General features: G+C 34.5%; 1 protein-coding gene across 1 annotated transcript in view; it reads right to left on the bottom strand.

The window, feature by feature from the left end:
• Positions 1-19,878, bottom strand: part of MIGA1 (mitoguardin 1) — a 72,370-nt gene that overhangs the window by 51,181 nt on the left and 1,311 nt on the right. Inside the window, exons 2-5 of the mRNA XM_090269641.1 lie at positions 8,766-8,943; positions 5,934-6,070; positions 3,379-3,505; positions 132-265 (exon numbers count right to left, since the gene is read on the bottom strand). Coding sequence (XP_090125767.1) covers positions 132-265; positions 3,379-3,505; positions 5,934-6,070; positions 8,766-8,943 — 576 coding nt within the window. The remainder of the gene's footprint in view (positions 1-131; positions 266-3,378; positions 3,506-5,933; positions 6,071-8,765; positions 8,944-19,878) is intronic.

Raw genomic sequence — 19,878 nt, 5'->3', positions numbered from 1 at the left:
CTCCAAATAATCCCAGGGGAGAAAATAAATAGTTCTATTAAATGACATAGAAAGCAAGTGCATTGAATCAATATTAAAAATAATTTGATTCCTCCAACTATGAATACCACTCTCAAGTAAATCACCCTTACATCTATACTTTCTTCAGCAATAGCATCTCCTGCACCCAATTTAATGGAACTACAAGCTTCATCTTCAGCCTGTCTATTTCGAAAGGTTAGAGCTTGTTCCCATCGACGCAATGCCTCTTCGAACAACTCCATACCTAAAAATTAAGAAGAGAACAATTGTAAACAAGCAAATCCAATACAAAATTAAAATCATTTCGGGTCTGAAATGCTCTTCATATAATTATTATCAATGGCAAATACAGTCTGACTGTAATTTTGTTACTAAAGGACAATTTTATGTTCATATCATTTCATAGTAGAATCTTAATTTCCCAATGTATTCCAGGCCTATAGTTCCAGTCAACCAAAAATCAGAGAGAAATGACTAATTTTTTCACTTTTTTAGAAAATGTAACTCAAATGTATATGATGTTTGGAATTTTTCTAGAACAATATCATGAATTCATCAAAAGTGCAACAATAATAGGTATTTTTAATAGGCACCCAACTATCTTTCAAAGTAACACCCTAAGTTAAAAAGAAAACTGATAGGTAAATAAAAGGACCTAGTTGATAAGAAGCTAAGAGTTTTATAAAGTTTCTTAGAAGAGTAAAGCTAGGAGGAAATAAAATAGCAGAGAAGTCTAGAATAGTCTTTTCTATCTTGTTTTCCACTAACAGGTGTCTTAAGTTAGATACCAACTTGCTGATCTGGGTGGATAAATTGCTGGGCTAGAGTTAAAAATCTACAAGATCATAAGAAAAACCCACAAAGGATAGTTCAAGTAGGAATTTCATATCCCTGGCAATGTGGGAAAATAGGTGAATATATGCCTCTTTTTCTCCAAATTTAAAAATAAAATTACCAAAACAAAAATATTTCAAAACTTTAATTATGCTAGACATAAAAAAGAAAAAATAAACAGATCTTTAAAAGTTGCTTAAGAATCTGGGCAAGTCATTCTCAAGATGTTTTTAAGGTATGATAGTTAAAGAGAATACCACGCCTCTTTAAATCATTTTTTCAGTTACATGGAGAACCTATACTCTAAAAAGATAAAATGTTCTTTAAATGCAATTTAAGCCTTTCTTTCCTGTTTTATTCTTTTGTAGCAAAGAATCACCACCTAGATCTTCCTTCTAAGAAATTTAAGCACTTAAAAAAAATTACTCTATATCACTCTCTACTCTCATTTCTCCAAACTATACAATTCTAATTCCTTCAGCCTTTCTTCACTCCATCCACTCTCTATCCATCTGATTATTTGGGATAAATATAAGGAAGAATTATCTAACAGCAGAGTCATCTCTCAGGAAGCAGTGGGTCTTACCTCACTGAGGAACATGGCCCAAACGATCACATCATCATCAGTTTTATAACAGAATTCAAACATATTGAGTAGGCCAAAAAGTTTGCTTGTTTTTTCTGTAAGATGGCTGCAGCAGCACTTAGTTTTCTTTAACTTCATTTGAAACAATTTTGTTAGATAGTATTGTGACAGCTGTCATATTAGCATTCATTTGAAAAAAAACTCATCAAAATTGGTGAATTTTTGTGTTGCCATTTTAATATTGAAGATGGAAGAAAATACACATTTTTGGCATATTATGCTTTATTATTTCAAGAAAGGTAAAAACGCAACTGAAACACAAAATAAAGATCTGTGCTGTATATGGAGAAGGTGCTGTGACTGACTGAATATGTCAAAAATGGTTTGTGAAGTTTCATGCTGGAGATTTCTTGTTGGACAATGCGCCACAGTTAGGTAGACCAGTTGAAGCTGATAGCAATCAAGACAGTAATTGAGAACATTCAACATTATACCACATGGGAGAGACCCAACATACTCTAAATATCCAAATCAATAGTTATTGGTGAAAATAAAAAATGTGTCTTTTATTTTATGGAAATAAACTAAACAGACTTTTTGGCCAACCCAGCATGTCACCGATCTTTTTTTATGTCATCAGTCTTGCAAAGGGAATTGAAATTGGTGGGTGATCAAGTGATCCACAGAGCTCTCACCAATCCTGATTCTATGGTACTCTGATGCCTTGCAGCTTCACTAGTCCTGCTCTACTTCCTCGTCAATATTCCAACAAGCTGTGAGGTAGGTTTACTAGACACAGTTAAGAGTTATCTAGAAGCGTATGAGCTTAATTCTCTGAAGACCTTTGGAAAAGGTTGCAAAAGAACTACTCTTACATCTTTCCCCACAGGCAGCAGTACTACTGTGATACCACTGGAGATGATTAGTCTTCAATTATTCTAGACTGTGGGAATGTATTCAGAGGCACACAGTCCTTCTGCAAGTCATCATCCCCTTTACTGTTCATTGGCCAAGGCTACATCAAGGTTTTTTGGTTAGTTTTTTTAATTAGTATGCATTTCCATTAAAAAATAATATAGCCTGAGATAGAGTAGAGAAGAAGAGTGAAAACCATTTGAAAAAGTATTTGATCTCACTTGGTGTTATGTTCTCTGGTTTTCTTTCTGAGCTCCAGTGAGACTTTATACACATGCGTGTGGCCAGGCCAAGAGGGATACTGAGATGTAAAACACAGGACTTCTTTCCATTTAAAAAGTCCTCTGGATATAAGACTACAAATGATAGCTAGTGCGTTCTGGTAGATTCATTAGATAAGCATCAACAGATTAGGTTAAGTGAGTGTAATAGACTGAATAATGGCCACCCAAACGTATCAGGTCTTAGTCTCTGAAACTTGTACATATTGTAAGAAAAAAGGGGGTCTTTGCAGATGTGGTGAAATTAAGGTTCTTAACATGGGGAGATCATCCTAGATTAGCTGGTGGGCCCTAAATTCAACCATAACTCATAATAGAGAGGTAGAGGGAGATTTGATATACAGAGGAGAAGGTGAAATAAAGACAAAGGCAGAAACTGAAGTCAGGTGGCCACAAGCAGAAGCCACTAGAAGCTGAAAGAGGCAAGAATCAGATTTTCTCCTATCCTCCAGAGGGAGCATGGCCCTAATGACACCTTGATGTAAACCCAGTGATAAAAGACTTCAGACTTTCCGCCTCCAGAACTCTGAGAGAATAAATTTCTGCTTTAACCCACCAGGTGTTAATTTGTTATAGCACCCTCAGGAAACTAATACAGCAGGCTGGCTTATGTACACAAGATTCAACAGGTATTAAGAACAGTTTTAAATTATAGTTGTTTCCCTTAGAACAATTCACAGTTCTTTAGTTTTACATTAAATGTGAGTATAATATCTTAAAACTTTATTATATTATTCCTACCCATCAAGTATAAGTTCTCAGGAGTAGTCACAGGAATATTAACAAGTTTAATATCATCTTCATCTGCTTTGTCCCAGGAGTTGGAATTGCCACAAGCACAGCTATGACAAGAATTGACACTCTGGACCTAAAATTAAGATGGAAAAGTTACTTCAAAATCTCTTTTTAAATAGCACTTTGTGACCTTTTATATTTATAAGTTATTTCATATGTCTTATTCCTGTAATTTCTTCCTGAAGACCCTAAAAATTCTAAGCATTTATTTGCTTAAAAATATACAAGTAAAACAATATTTTGAACATAAATCAGCTACTTCCATCAAAAATCTAGCAGTTTATAATTTACTGCTTTATTAAGTATATGCTTATAAATCTTATTCATATCTATGTTGATATGAGGTAACTAGTGTTAACCTAAAAAGAAAAGGCTAAAGTAACAGGCAACAAGCATCAATTTGAGATCTGTAAGAATAGGTATTCAGGCAGCACTGGTTCAGGCAGAAGCACCAATAGCGTCCTGAGTAGGAAAGGAAGGCATTTCTGTATGTGCAGATAACCTAACCTAGTGAGGCAAATTCAATCTTGCAGTCAGCAGTCTGGCAGTCACAGTGTCTGACTTCTTGTTATCTTTGCAAACAGTTATTTGGGGTACAATGCTGCTTCAGGCCTAGTACAAAGGTTATTTTGCCCTGATTTACCTTTCCAAAGGTTTGAGGTATAATAAGACTTGCAAGGCAGTTCTTCTGGGATGACAGCTCTGATTCCATTTTAAAGAGGCTCTGTTTATATTAATTTTTTACCACTAGCTTATTTACCATTTAGAATTTATTACAATGTTCATTCTCTACTGAATGATAACTAATGTTTAAAAGCCGCTGTCATCTTCCCTTCTCTAGCAAGGTCCGCTGAGCCAGTCATTTCAGTCACCTCTCTGCAGAGAACTCCCAAATCTCTAACACCAGTTCTGTCCCCTTCTCAGAAATCTACACCCACATTTCCGTCTGCCATTTGGAGACTCCACGTGACTCTCTGCTGGCATCTCAGATTATATCAAAAAAGTACAACAAAAACTCTCTCTCCTCCGAGTTCACTGGTAGTATATATTTCCATCCTCATAATTTCTCAAATTAGAAAATAAGAAATGACACTTAATTTCTCTTCCCACATCTCTCATAGCCAATTGCCAAGTTTTGTAGACCCTGTCTCCTCCATTCCACTCCCGTTGTCATGCCCCTAATTTAGGCATTTATCAAAAGGCACAAATCAGGGCTCACAGGCCTGGCAATGGACTCATGAGGCAAGTATAGAAAAGTGATTCTAAAGACTTGTTACTCACAATATTATCATGAAACTCATTTTCTCTACCTTCTTGTCAAGAACAGCTTCAACTTTCAGTTGAGAAAATTTAAAATAGAGGTACTTCTCTGACATAAAAGAAGTTCAAATTATAGAATGGCCATAAACATCATTATCCTGCTCAGTTTCATAGAGGAATTGAATGTCTGTAAGCCTCTGATCTAGCTGTTCCTGACATATAATAGCATTAAAAAATTTATTATATTTTTAGGTATTTAAGAATGGAGCAGCTATATATTTCAAGAAAATACAGAAGGTACAGAACAAAATATGGTATTCTATAAATTTTTAAAAAATTTTAATCGTCACCTAAGGACATGTTTTCATTCCTTGTTTTTAGACAGAGTGAGGAAGGGAGAGAGAAACATCAATGTGAGGGAGAAGCATCAATTGGTTGCTTCTCGCATGTACCCAGACTGCAGATTGTACATGCCTGGATCTGGGGATCTGACCTGCAACCTAGGTATGTGCCCTGACCAGGAATCAAACCTACAGCCCTTCGGTTATGGGACAATGCTCCAACTAGTGAACCCTGCAGGCCAGGGCTCTATAAACTATTTTTAAAAAGCATATACATGATGGCAGAGGTGTGTACTCCCTGGAAGAACATTCATAAGAAACTCAGCGTTTGTCTCAGAGAAGGGAATTGAAAAGGATCAGGAACATATCTCTCACTGTACATTTCTTGCTTCTTTATTTAGTAGCAAGTGCATATCCTACCTATTTTTTAGAGATAATTTTTAAACTATATTAGATTTAAACAAACAGTAACTTCATTCTTCATTTATCAATCAATACTACATTAATGCTCCAAAGACAGAGGTGAGGAACTCCATATTTGGCTTCAGCAAGCCAAACATTTTTACCTAAGTAGGCTCATCAAGTGAGTTTTGTGACCTAGTGCAAAGTCTGGATGTATCTTCCAGCTTTTTGCAGAACATGTAGCTTTGAAGCAATATTTCCATATGACCACCATTTTCAGACCATGGGACCACATCACTTACTCAAAAAACCTGGAAGCAAACTCACTGAATATTTAGCAAAATGATCATTTTACCTCCCTGAAGAAAACAGGCTCAATCAGATTTCTTAAGGTTTTTTTCCATATTAAAAGCTACAAACAATTGTATAACATTTAAACCAATAGGTAACAGTATATAAACAAACTTAAAAGAATAATAAATATTTTTCTTTACTTACAGAGGCCAAACTCTGTGCAGAACCTGAGTATTTACTGAAAAGTCCTCCATTAGCATAGTTACAAGACTGAGATCCTTTGTCTTTGACAGAACTTAAAGATAAAGTCAAATTCTGTCTACTACTGGAACAACTTGAACCTACCAAACAAACATATAAATATTATTAGCATCAATAAGTCTAATGATAAATTTCAGGTAAAATTTTTTTAATAAAATGTTTATTTTACTTTTAGAGAGAGAGGAAGAGAGGGAGAAAGAGAAGGAGAGAAATAGCAATGTGCAAGAGATACATCAATTGGTTGCCTCTTGCAGGCCCCCAACTGGGGACCAGGCCCGCAACCCAAGCATGTGCCCTGACTGGGAATCGAACCAGTGACCTTTCATTTCCTTTCGTTTCACAGGCCAGCATTCAATCCCCTGAGCCACACCAGCCAGGTCTTCAGGTAAAATGACAAAATTATGTTATATTCATTCAGAAAACTAATTTTTAAATGCATTTCACTCATTTGTGAAAATTATTAAATGTACCGCATTAAAATCTACTTCCCTATACAATGTTTTTAACACTGCTAAAATCTGTTTCTGAAATGAAGAATAAAATATTCATCTAATTAATCAGGGTGGTATTGATGGTCTGTTGTAATCAGTATAAAAATACTGACAATTATGAAACTTTAAATTTTAAGTTTAACAATATAGCCACTTCCTTTCCTGAATTATATATAAACCTTATCCATTTTGCATTATATTGTAATTTTTTTTGTATACATCTGTCTTCCTCAACTATCTATCATTCATCTAAGGGATGCAAAATCTTAGATTATCTTAATGCCTCAGCTAAGGTACTCTTTGATTCAAATGCTGGCATTTATTAGTTCTATGAACTTGAACAAGTTACTTACCTTTTCCATATCTCAATTTTCTTTATGTATATAATGGGAACAATAACATAAATTATAGCTCTAATTCATAGGATTGCTATAAAGGTGAAATAATACAGTGAACATATAGCATTTAGCACTGCACCTGAGATCTAATAAAAGTTTAGTAGGAGTTGTCATTATTGTAATGTTCACTATACTTGGTACAAAATAGTCACTTGTTAATTATTTGCTGTGCAAATGAAGCACAAGAGCTTATGATACACTAAGTCATAAATTTAAAATTCACTTAAAATTTAAAAAAAATAAGAAATCAGCATGCTCAAGAAATTTATTTTATTTTTAATTTTTAAAGATTTTATTTATTTATTTTTAGAGAGAGGAGAAGGGCGGGAGAGAAACATTGATCCGCTGGCTGCCTCTCACATGCCCCTAACTAGGGACCTGGCCCACAACCCAGTCATGTGCCTGGGGAATCAAGCCAGCGACCTTTTGGTTTGCAGGCCAGTGCTCAATCCACTGAGCCACACCAGCCAGGGCATGAAATTAAGTTTAATGATACAATTAAGCAATATGTACTATATTGCTAACAAAAACTACATATCCTTTAAAGGTGTTGTATTTCTAGAACCTAAGGAAAAAGGCAAGTATATGCAAAGCAAGAAAAGCATCCTAAAAGGAACAATAGGGAACTGGTTAAATAAACTAGGGTTTATCTGTACAAATTTAACACTAAGTACACATTTAAAATGACAGCACATATGTCAATTACTTTCGATAAACCTAAAAATTAATAAATAAAAATGAAAATTATAGCAGAGATGTATTTATTGACCTGGAAAGATATTCTTACATATATTGTTAGGTATTTTAAGAGTATGTTATAAAAAGTACGGTCAGAACTTTACCTAAAATATATAAATCATTTTCTTGCATATAATACAATAGTCCCCCCCACCCCCACCACCATTTTATCTGCCAGGAATATATTCCAAGACTCCCAGTGGATGCCTGAAACCACAAATAGTACTGAACCCTACATGTACTGTTTTTTCTTATACATACATATTGAATACATGATGTTTTCTCTTTGGCATTTCCAAATTGTCAGCATCATTATTCTTGTACTTTTGGGGCCACTATTACGTAAAATAAGGGTTATCAAACACAAACACTGTGATACTGCGACAGTCACCATGAAAACTGAGATGATTACCAAGTGATTAACAGTGGGTAGTGTATACTGCGTGGATATGTTGACAAAGAGATGATTTACATCCTAGGCCGGATGAATCAGGACCATATGAGATTTCATCACAGTACTCAGACTGACACATGATTTAAAATTTATAAACTGTTTATTTCTGGAACTTTCCATTTAATGTTTTCTAATGGTTGACTGAAGGTAACTAAAACCGCAGAAAGCAAAACCATGAATACAGGAGACTGCTGTATAAAATTTTACATCTTAATATGATCTCTTTTCTTTTTAAAAGATTTTATTTATTTATTTTTTGAGAGAGGCAAAGAGAGGGAGAAAGAGAGGGAGAGAAACATCAATGTGTGGTTGCCTCTCATGTGCCCCCAGCCGGGGACCTGGCTGGCAACCCAGGCATGTGTCCTGACTGTAATCGAATTGGCGACCCTTTGGTTTGCAGGCTGGCACTCAATCCAGTGAGCCACACCAACCAGGGCCTTAATATGATCTTTAAATGGAAATATAAGTGGCTAGATATACACCAAAGTATTATCAGTAGTAATTTCTGGGGTAGGAAAGTTTCCAGTAATTTTAATTTTTTCTGCATGCTTATCTGTATTTTCTAATTTTTCTAAAATTTATCTGCATTACTTGTGAATTAAATATTAAGGAAGGAAATTTTGGAGACTAAGCCACTGAAATCACTGCATTCCAGTTATGATTTACATGACTTAATTCAACTATTTCTCCATACCTTTGTCTGATGCTGCTCTTTTAGTGTATTCAAGTATGAAGTGCTCTGGTTCCCATGGTAATATTTTTCCTTTCTTCTTTCCACGTCTCCTTTTAAAGTGATGGGCCAGAAAAATTACAGATACGGTAGTCACCGCAGTTACCACAAACAACTTTTTAGCTACTGGTGAAAATCTGATCTGGAAAAGATGAAGTTAGATTGATAAAAACATCTTTTATGTGTTCCCTTAAAGACATTAGAAATAAAATTATTCTTAAGCCAACTTAGTTCTAAATACTACCCAGGTAATATTATTTTATTCATTCAATACAACTAGCTCAATTTGAATTTTAGAACTAACCCTCCGCCTGCCAAATATGTGATCCAGTAATTTATTGCCCACTGTTCTAAAGTTCTCAGGTAAATAATATTACCTAAAAAGTCAAGAGGAGTATAAAATTATTCAACCCCATTAATATTTGTTGAACAACTATTAGTTAATTCAAGCAACTAAATTTTCTGTTTGAATCATAGCAAGATTTTAAATTACTGAAATAATTAAATAAGACCTCAATGAATCAAATTTTTGACTATCTGGAAATTTGAACAAACATACATTAACTCAGTTTCTCTAATATATACCATCTGAAGAAGTCCTTTTATTTGTGAATTAATTAACAAATACTCAGCATCTTACAATACACCAGGATTGTACTATGAAAATTAAAATATAATCTAATTGTACTAATTATATTCCATAAGCATATGGGGAATGCCTTCCATCAGTCATGAAGCAATGGGATACAGAAGACACAGATCTTGCTTGTCTCAAACAGTGTGCTGATAGCAGAGGACAGATATATTCACAAATAACTGTTACAGAAACAGGGGTGTTCCAAAAAACCCGAGTTTGCGGCTGGGGGATGGGGAGAAGGAAGCAGCTTTTAGAATGCCTCCACACGCCTGAGGCTGGTGGCTAATGTCTTTTTTATGCAAAATGGCTTTAATGCATCCAAAGCCTCAGGTAGAAGGGAGGGGTCTTGGACAAGGGGATGGTATGGAGAAAGCACACAGAGCCATGGAGAAAGCACACAGAGCCATGGAGAAAGCACACAGAGCCTACCTGGGGTTCTGTGAATGGTCAGAACTGGTTACCACACCCACTGCATCAGAGGAAATACGTAGTCAGGAATTTAAAAATAAGCAGCATTTTAGCCAGGCTGACCATGTGGATTTAACGGAGGCTGAGGCTGACTGTGCGGATTTAACTTGGGACAGGCTGATCATGTGAATTTAACTGGGACTGACGATGCAGTTTTAAGGAAGGGACGTACCTTGCTGCTTTGAAAAGGAACAGACTGACCATGTGGATTACAAAAGGACTAACTATGCAGTTTACAAGGAGACTGAGAATCCACGAGGTTCTGGATTAAAAGCTGGTGGACCCCATAACACAGACGAGGTCTCCCCAATCAGAACTGAGTGATTGGCAGCTGCTGGTAAAGCTGAACTGTGTTTGGAAAGTAGGGAAAGGGTTTCTCTGACTTTTCTAAAACTAGCCTGGTTTGCTAGGGGGGAGGCAAGGATATGTGTTTATGGGTGTTTTAAAGAGCATAAGACTTAACAACAGAAATCCGCAAATAACTAAATCTATATAACTGTTAAATAAACTATTCTTTTTCTTTTCACTAAACTCTGGTATTGAGAGTTATAATTTTGGCGGCAGGCAATCGGGCCCCTAACTAAAGAGCCCGTGGGTTTGTTTTCAATTGGAGCAGCCCAGGGGTTCTGTAACATAACCACAGTATAGGGAGGTAGGTACAGTAATATAAGTATATATACTAAGTACTAATATCAGAGCAAGAGGTAATTAATTTTGTCTTAGGGGACTGACACTATTCATCGTCTAAAATTCAGAACTCCAAAATGAAGTTATAGGCTTGGGGGTGTAGAGAGCTGTAAAGAGTGTTTTTTCCAACCTTACACCAACAAAAAAGCTGGACGAATGGCAAGTTCCCAATTTTTCTTGAACCCATCACAATGCTGCTGTCAGAGGGTTATCAACTGACCCCCAAACTAAGGAGACATGGGTATTTGCAGAGAGAGGGATAAGACAATGGGATACAAACACAAGACACAACAGAATATCAGTAAGAAGCTTTCAGCTGAGTGTTCACTGGTAAGAGAGGGTGGGGCACCCCCCTTGTGGGAGCTGGGGATGAGGTGTGCTGCAAATGTAGGATAATCCATAGCTTTTGCAGCTTTATCTTCGGGAATCCCACCAGACACTCACAGAAATGACTACAGGAGTCTTAAAAAAGTGTCCCTAATGGTGCACAACTGGGGAAGAGAAATAGCAGTTTCTGTGGAGGGGCATCAGTACCGTCTTTCTATCACTACAAAGGCTGTTCCTTTTAAGCCCCAAACTGTGGGATGCAGTATTACCTTTAGAAGGAAATGTATACCATTAAATGCTTAAATTAAGAAAAAAAGAATGGTATCAAATCTGTAATCTGAGCTTTCACCTTAAGAGACTAGAAAAAGAGCAAATCCAACCCAAACCAAGAAGACAGGAAGTAATAAAAACTAAACAGAAATCAATGAAGTGGAAAACCAAATAAATAAAATCATGAGCTGATTTTTAAAAAATCAATAAAACCTCTAGGGAGTCACCCCAATAAATTTAATTTTTAAAGAAAGCCCTGGCCAGGTAGCTCAGTTAAGAGTATCGTTCTCATGCGCCCAAGTTGTGGGTTTGATCCCTGTCAGGACCCTTAAAACAATCAACCAATGAATGCATAAATAAGTGGAACAAATCAATGTCTCTCTCTCTCTCTCCCTCTCTCCCTCCCTCTCTCTCTCTCTCTCTGTCTCTCCCCACCACCACCAAAATCAATAAACAAAATTTTAAGAAAGGAAAAAGAGAGCAAGAAACATTCACAAAAGCAGAAATGAAAAGAGTCGGCACTGCATACCTCACAGATATAAAAGGGATGGGAAAAGGATTATTATGAACAATTCTATGGCCATAAATTCAACAACTTAGATGAAATGGATCAGTTCCTTGAAAGACAGAAACTATCAAAATTTACTCAGAAAGAGATAGATAACAATTACTATCTACTAAAGAAAATGACTATATAGTTAAAACCTAACAAAGAAAACTATAGGTCAATTTCTATCAAATATTTAAGGAAGAAATATCAATTCCATTGAAAGAGGGAACACTTCCCAGTCATTTTACGAGGCAAGACTATTATTACATGTGTTGATAACAGTTGAGGCTAAATGTCAGGTACACAAGGGTTCATCATACCATTCTATTTTGTATGGGCTTAAAAATTTAGAAAATAAAATTATTTTTAAAAATAAAAAACAATATAAACTTTCAAGCTATAATGTAATAGTAGAATAAAAACATTTATTCATTATCATTTAAAAACATGATCATTATCTAGAAAAATTCTATGAAACTCACAAAAAGCTACTAGAATAAGTGAGTTTTAAAAAGTTCTGGAATATAAGATCAGTATACAACACTGTATTTTCATAAATTAGTGACAAATAACTGGAAATTAAAGTTTTAAAAATTAACAATAGCTTCATAAAATATGAAATAGTTAAGGATAAATCTGACGAAAGATGTGAAGGATATGTACCCTGAAAACTAACAAATAATACTGAGGGAAAAGAAATAAAGTCCAAATAAATGGAAAGCTGTAACACATTTACAGATCGAAAGACTCAATAAAGACATCAATTGTCCCCAAAGTGAACTATAACTTCAATGTAATCCTAATGACAAACCTAGCAAGTTTTGTTTTGTTTTTGGTAGAAATTGAGAGCTGATTCTAAAATTCATATGGATATAAAAAGGACCTAGAATAGTCAAAACAATTTTTAAAAAAGGAAAACAAAGTTGGAAGACTAACATTACCTGATTTCAAGGCTTACTATAAAACTACAATAAATAAGACAGTGTCATATTGGCATAAAGAGAGACAAAAAGATCAATGGTACAGGAGAGAGAGTACAGAAACAGACCCATACATGCACAGATGACTAATTTTTGACACAGGTACAAAGGCAGTTCAGTAGAAAGGGTAGTCTTTTCAACAACTGGTGCAGGAAAAAAATTGGTGATCCATATGCAATAAAATGGAACTTCAGGAGTCACACCATATACAGTAATTCATGTATGGATCACAGACCTAAACCTAAAACCTAAAACTATAAAAGTTCTTGAAAAAAGCATAGGAGAAAAATCTTTACAATCTTTTGTTAGGCAAATATTTTTTTGATATGACACCAAAGGCTCATGCCTTAAAAAAAAAGTTGACAAATCAGACTTCATAAATCAAAGTTTTTACTATTTAAAAGGCATTGTTAAGAGAATGAAGACAATCCACAAACAAGGAGAAAATATTTGCAAATTATATATATGAAAAAGTACTTATATCCAGGTCATATAAAGAACTCTCAAAACTTAGTAAGAAAAAACATTTTTTAATGGGCAAAAGTTTTGAACACACATCAGCAAAGAATATATAAAAGAATTACAAGAGCATGAAAGCATGTTCAACATTACTGATCATTAGGGAAATGCAAATTAAAACCACAATGAGATTCTACAGTACACCTGTTTTAGAATGACTAAAATTAGAAAGACTGGCTATGGTCCTTCTTATACCAATGATACAACCACTTTGGAAGAAATCTGGCATTTTCTTAAAAATTAAACATATACCTAACTTATGATCTAGTCATTTCATTCCTAGGTGTTAATCCACAAGAGATGAAAGCATACATCTCTATGAATACTTGTACAGGAATGTTCTTAGCAACTTTATTTATAATTGAAAAAAAGGAAACAACCCTGATGTCCATCAATATATGAATAGGTAAACAAACTGTGGTACAATGGAATACTCTTCTGTAATAAAAATAATCAACTTTTGATACACACAATATGTACAGATCTCAAAATAATTAAGGTGAGTGAAAAAAAGCCAGCCAAAACAAAGTACGTATTATATGATTCCATTTACATAAAATTCTAGAGTATGCAAACTAATCTGTAGTTACAAAAAGCCACCAGTGGTTGTCTAGGAATACATGGGGGAGGGGTGGTGGACAGGGAGGTGCAAAGGGAGAAAATAGAAAAGGGAAGGAGAACCACGTGGAGGTAGTGGATATGTTTATATACATATGTGTCAAAACTTAAATTGCATACTTTAAATATGTACAGTTTAATGTGTGTCAAGTTTACTGCAATAAAGCTCCTATAAAAATATAATATCTTATTTCTATACATAAATCCAAAAGAATTGCTCATTTTCTGATATTCCAGAAATGATTTACTTCCATTTGCCATTAGCATTTGGCCTCAGTGTCTGTGATCAAACAAAAAATTTTAAACTATCCTTACTCTACTTTTCTTCCAAGTCTATTTAAATTCCTCTAAAACTATCATGAAAAATTAAAACATTTCAATACTGCCTCAGAATTTTTCTTTTATTCTCTTCAATAATGTCTTTAAAAAAAATAATTTATTTGTTTATTTATTTTTAGAGAGAGGGGAAAGGAGAAAGAGAGGGAGAGAAACATCGCTGTGTGGTTGCCTCTCACTCACGCCCCCAACTGGGGACCTGACATGCAACCTAGTCATGTGCCCTGACTGGGAATCGAACCAGCGACACTTGGCTCGCAGGCCGAGGCTCAATCCACTGAGCCACAGCAGCCAGGGCTTCAGTAATATCTTCATTACAGGCATTACCAAATCTTTATTTCTTTCCATTTCTATGTTTTCCCTCTGGAATTATACCTCTAGTGTTCATAGCAACCAAATGAGATTTGGGAAAAAACAAACAAACAAACAAAAATAGTTCCTTGAATTCAGGTGCTAAAGATCCAATAATAAAATACATTCTAAAAATAGCACTATTAGGCACACTTTACTTTTCATTATATTTTATAAATTGCCATGACTTCATTATAAAAAATATTATTCTTAGTTCAAATGTAAAGATTAGTGTTTACTGCATGAGTAAATGCAAGATAAAATTAAGACCTCCATAAAGAAAATAATCTATCAACACAGGCCCAGTTACAGCTAAGTGATCATGTGTTTTTAAATTCAGTGTCCTGAAGTTAGAGAACTATTAGGAAGCATAAATACAAAATAAAAACTACTCTGTCAGAGTGCTTTTATACTTTACTAATATGAATTCTAATACAATATAAATCCTTAACTTTTAGTAAGATCTAAATTGTTTATATTATGTATTATTTTTATATAAAGTACCCATTAAAGTTTACAGCCCTAATCTCATGAAAAAAGAAAACTTTTCCATGACAAAAATAAAACAAATTTCCCAAGGAAAGATGTTTATCATAAGTAATCTAGACAACACAAGGTTGGAAAGCCTCTAAGATTACTCCTGCCTATCAGTTTTCGTTTGTTACTTTTTTTTCCCCATAAAAAAGTAAATTACTTCTATATCATTGCCTGGAACACTAGAACTATTAATAAAGCATCACAGAATCCTAAAACTCAGAGGGGCTTTTTGAAGTGATATAGTCCATTTCCTTACCTCCAGACAATGAAAACTAGTCATGTGTTCTATTCATTCAGCATGCACTGGGCATTAACTTATGAGCCACAGACTGAGAATAAGAAAGGAATAAGACACTGTTCCTTGTGCTCATGTTTCACAATCCTTCCCACTCCTTAACCAGACGCCACTGTTTCATGTTCTTGTCAGGCTTTCCTCACTCATCTAATGTTCTCTGGAAACAGAGAACAGTTATTTAGTTAACAGTTATTGTTCTATTCCTTTAAGTCTAACATAGTACTTAAAACACATCGTGTTTTTTTCCTTTTCCTTTTTTCTTTTCTTTTTTTTTGTGAGGGTTCTAAGTTCAAAAAGGGCAGGGACTATGTCTATATCTTGCTGAACACTTTGTAACTCGACTGAAACACAGTGATGCTTAATAAATATATTTTGAATAAATCTAATAACTGGAACATATCACATGTCACAAGCTAACTATAAACTCTGGCCAAATAGTGATATTAATATTTCTCATAGGGTTGTTTTGAAAGGAGATAACATATATAAAGTAATATCTGACACACAGCAGACATTCAAAAAAATGTGAGCTCTTAATATTTTATTTTATTAAATTTATTTGTTTTTTCCTATTACAGTTGTCCCACTTTTTCCCTCATTGCTCACCCCCACCCTGCCCACCCCACCCACCCCTTCTCCCACAGTCAATCCCTACCCCATTGTCCATGTCCATGGGTCATTTATACTAGTTCCTTGACTAGATCCTTCTCCATTCTTTCCCTTCTCCCTTTCCCCCTCCCCCTTCCCCCCTGGTCATTGTCAGTCTGCTCCTTGTTTACTTGCCTCTGGTTCTATTTTGTTCATTTGTTTGTTGTTGTTCATTAGTGTCCTGTATTAGGTGATATCATCTGGTATTTGTCTTTTGCTGCCTGGCTTATTTCACTAAGCATAATAATCTCTAATTCCATCCATGTTGTCGCAAATGGTAGGAGTCCTTTCTCTCTGCTGCATAGTATTCCATTGTGTAAATGTACCACGTTTTTTAATCCACTCATCAACAGATGGGCACTTAGGCTGTTTCCAGCACTTAGCTATTGTAAACAGTGCTGCTATGAACATTGGGGTGCATAGGTTATTTTGAATTGGTGTTTCAGGATTCTTTAGGTATAATCCTAGCAATGGAATTGCTGGATCAAAAGGCAGCAATATTTTATTTTAACAAACATCTTATTTTGGAAACATTTTGGAGTTACATTAAAGTTGCAAATATAGTAGAGAAAATTCCCATATTACTCAGGTTTTCTCTGATGCTAACATCTTACATAACCAAGTACTCTTGTCAAAACTAAGAAATTAACATTAGCACAGTATTAGTGATATAGACCTTATTCTGGTTTCACCAGTTTTTCCACCAATTCAGGATACCACTGAAATTAAACAATTTTTAAGTGCTTAGTAAATTCTTAGTACCTCTCACTCAATATTCTGAATTTGGACACCCAACTAAACTATTTATCCCTTCATGAGGTGGTTTCCAACTGAAAAAGTTTGCTTTTCATGATACATTGTAATATACCAAAATAAAACTTAAGAAAGCCACAGAAGCTGAAGAGACTTAAGTATTTTATTTAGAGTCTGTATTTATTAAGTAAAAGAAAAAAAAAAACACTTGGAAAATGCATTATTCCTTAAATAAATGACACAGGGAAACAAAATAGGAATTAGTATTTACTGGGATGCTCACTCATCTTTACTGTGTGCTGGACACTACGTTTTTCATCCCTTTTGTGGATGATAAAAATTGGCTTTGAAGAAGTTAAGTAACTTGCCAAAGTTACACCATTACATAATTCTACAGTGTTGGAACACGATCAAAATGCATCAGACAAGATGTGTTTAAATCCATGCATGTTATATATCATGTGTTGAAATTACTTCATTCACAATGACATATCTCACTATGCAACGAATTATATATTGAATCATGTCCAACATTGATTGTCAATGTTTTGGAGGCTGAACTAATGAACAAAAAATCTCATGTCTTTTTAAAAGAAAAAGTCAGTTCAATTATAACACTACTGAACTGTCCATAAAAGAGCTCTGCTCTTGCCCTGACTGGTGAGTCTCAGTAGGTTGGGTGTTGTCCTGCAAACCCAAGAGTTTCTGGTTCAATTCCCAGTCAGGGCATATGCCTGGGTTGTGGGCCAGATCCCCAGCAGGGGGCAAGCAAGAGGCAACAGATCGATGTTTCACACATCTATGCTTTTCTCCATCTTTCTCTCTCCCTTCCCCTCACTCTAAAATGGTTCTTTCTTGGACCTTTGATGATATTCAAACTTATAGCCTGCTCTCTTAGTACAGGGGACAAAAAACTTTTTTGGTATATGTTAGGCAGTCTCTACTGCAACCACTTGACTCTGTTGCTGTAATGAAAATCAGTCACAAAAAAATACATTATCAGATGAATATGGCTGTGTACCAACAAAATTTTATCTATAAACACAGGTGGAAGCTTTGATTAGTCCCACAGGCTGTTATTTGCTGACCCACTTGTGCATTCCATACCATGGAATGAGTTTTGGATACCATGACTGAGAGTAAAGAATGTATCTTTAAATTTACCTGCAATGATTCTTTATATTATTTTTTTTAAATATTGTACTCCATGGAACAAGTTGGACAATAGTCCTGGCCTCAGAAAATTATTCCTAGGATTGAAAAGCAAGTGGTAGAGTAGAATCAGTATGGTGAAGGATACAAAAATAATTCATAAAGAAAGAAATATAAAATGCTAATAAACTTTAATTTCTAGGCTGCAAAAAACAGGCATTGTCAAATATTACTAGTGAGATCATGGGTTGGTATAGCTAATCTGGAAAGCAATTTAGCAATGTTAAAAAAACAAACAAAGAACAAAACCTTTAAAATGTTCACACTGAATACAAATTGCTCTTAAATCTATGAAAAGATGCTCAGCCTAACATATAACAGAAATAAAAATTAAAACTATGGTGAAATACCATTCAACTGATAGGGATTTTACTATCAGTTGGCAAAAATCCCAAAATTTGGGGATTACAACACAATGCTATCCCTATGGAGGGCAATTTAGTAATATCTATCAAAGTTCAAATACATATATATTCTTTGACCCAGAATACCAAAGTCTAGAAACTTATCCTATACCTACACCTGTATGAACTGAAGTATATCAAGCTTATTCACTTATTCACTATAACATTATTTGTAATGATACAAAATCAGAAACAACCTCAATGCCCATGTAAGGAGACATTATGTAGCTGTAGGAATGAAAAAAAGAAAGAGAAGATCTACATAGGGTATAAGCATGAAAGATACAAAAAAACCAGAAAGACAGGTATGCTACAGTATGCTACCTTCTATAACAAAGGGGAGAAAATGAAAATATATAATTGTTTTTGCTGGTATTTGGAGAAAGAAACCCTGTAAGAAATTAAGTTGTGGAAACTGAGACAAGAGTAAAACATCTCCATGTATGTAAATGTACTTTTGTGTGTGGTTTTTATTTTTGTACCATGTAAATGTATTAGCTATTCAAATAACAGCTTTTAAAGAATAATGTTATTAAATATTTTAGGATCTTTTAAGGATTAAATGAGGTTGTAAATGTACCTGATTTAAAATATGTTGCTTTAAACACAGTGGGTGCTGCAATATCTTGTTGCTGGTCTTTTTAAATGTCAACCAAATGGTATGATAATACAAAGATATAAAAGAACAAATACCAAACATTTAGACTCAATATTTTCATCTCTAGGTATCTACCTTAATAAAAATCTAAAATTGACAAAGATTTATATCTAAATAATGAACTGCTGAAACGCCAAAACACAAAATTAGAGAAACACTCAATAAGCTACAGTATATTTACATTCATAAAGAATTTTAAGTGAAAGAAAAAACTCTCAAAATATACAATTTTATAATCTCAAATGTGGGCATTGAGGGTTAAGGGCAGTGACAGAGGCAGAGAGACATATGCAGAAATAAAAGGTGCAAAGAAAGTATAAAATAAGCTTTTATACAAGGATCGTTGGTAATTTTTATCTTCTCTTCAAATTTTATTTTAAGCATATAATTCTAAAAGGAAAGGAAAGAAAGAAAAAGAGAGAAAAATGGGTCTCAGGATCAAAGAGGTACAAGTTCAAACCCCACATTACATATACAATTTACGCTCTTGAATCCTCCAAATCTATAAAATGGAGATATCCAAATTCCAGGGTCATTTTGAGGATTAGAGACATCATATGTATAAAATACCTAGAAATGTCTTAAACGTAGTGAGCACTAAGCAGTAACTACTATTATTCTCACACAGCTTATCTGTACAATATCCTTTCCTGGATATGCAAAATTATATCATATATATTTTATTAATCTAAGAAACTATTCATTTTAAGATGCAAGCAGGTTTTAGAAATGTCAAAATGATCATCTTGGATTTGCTAAAACTTGGTATTAATTTTGGGGAACTAAATGCTACTTTCTATATGCATATTTTTATTTAATACAATAAA

The sequence above is a fragment of the Furipterus horrens genome, unplaced genomic scaffold (genome assembly GCF_987537825.1).
Source record: "Furipterus horrens unplaced genomic scaffold, mFurHor1.1.pri manual_scaffold_3, whole genome shotgun sequence".
NCBI classification, from domain to species: domain Eukaryota; kingdom Metazoa; phylum Chordata; class Mammalia; order Chiroptera; family Furipteridae; genus Furipterus; species Furipterus horrens.
This window is presented reverse-complemented; position numbering and strand designations above follow the sequence as displayed.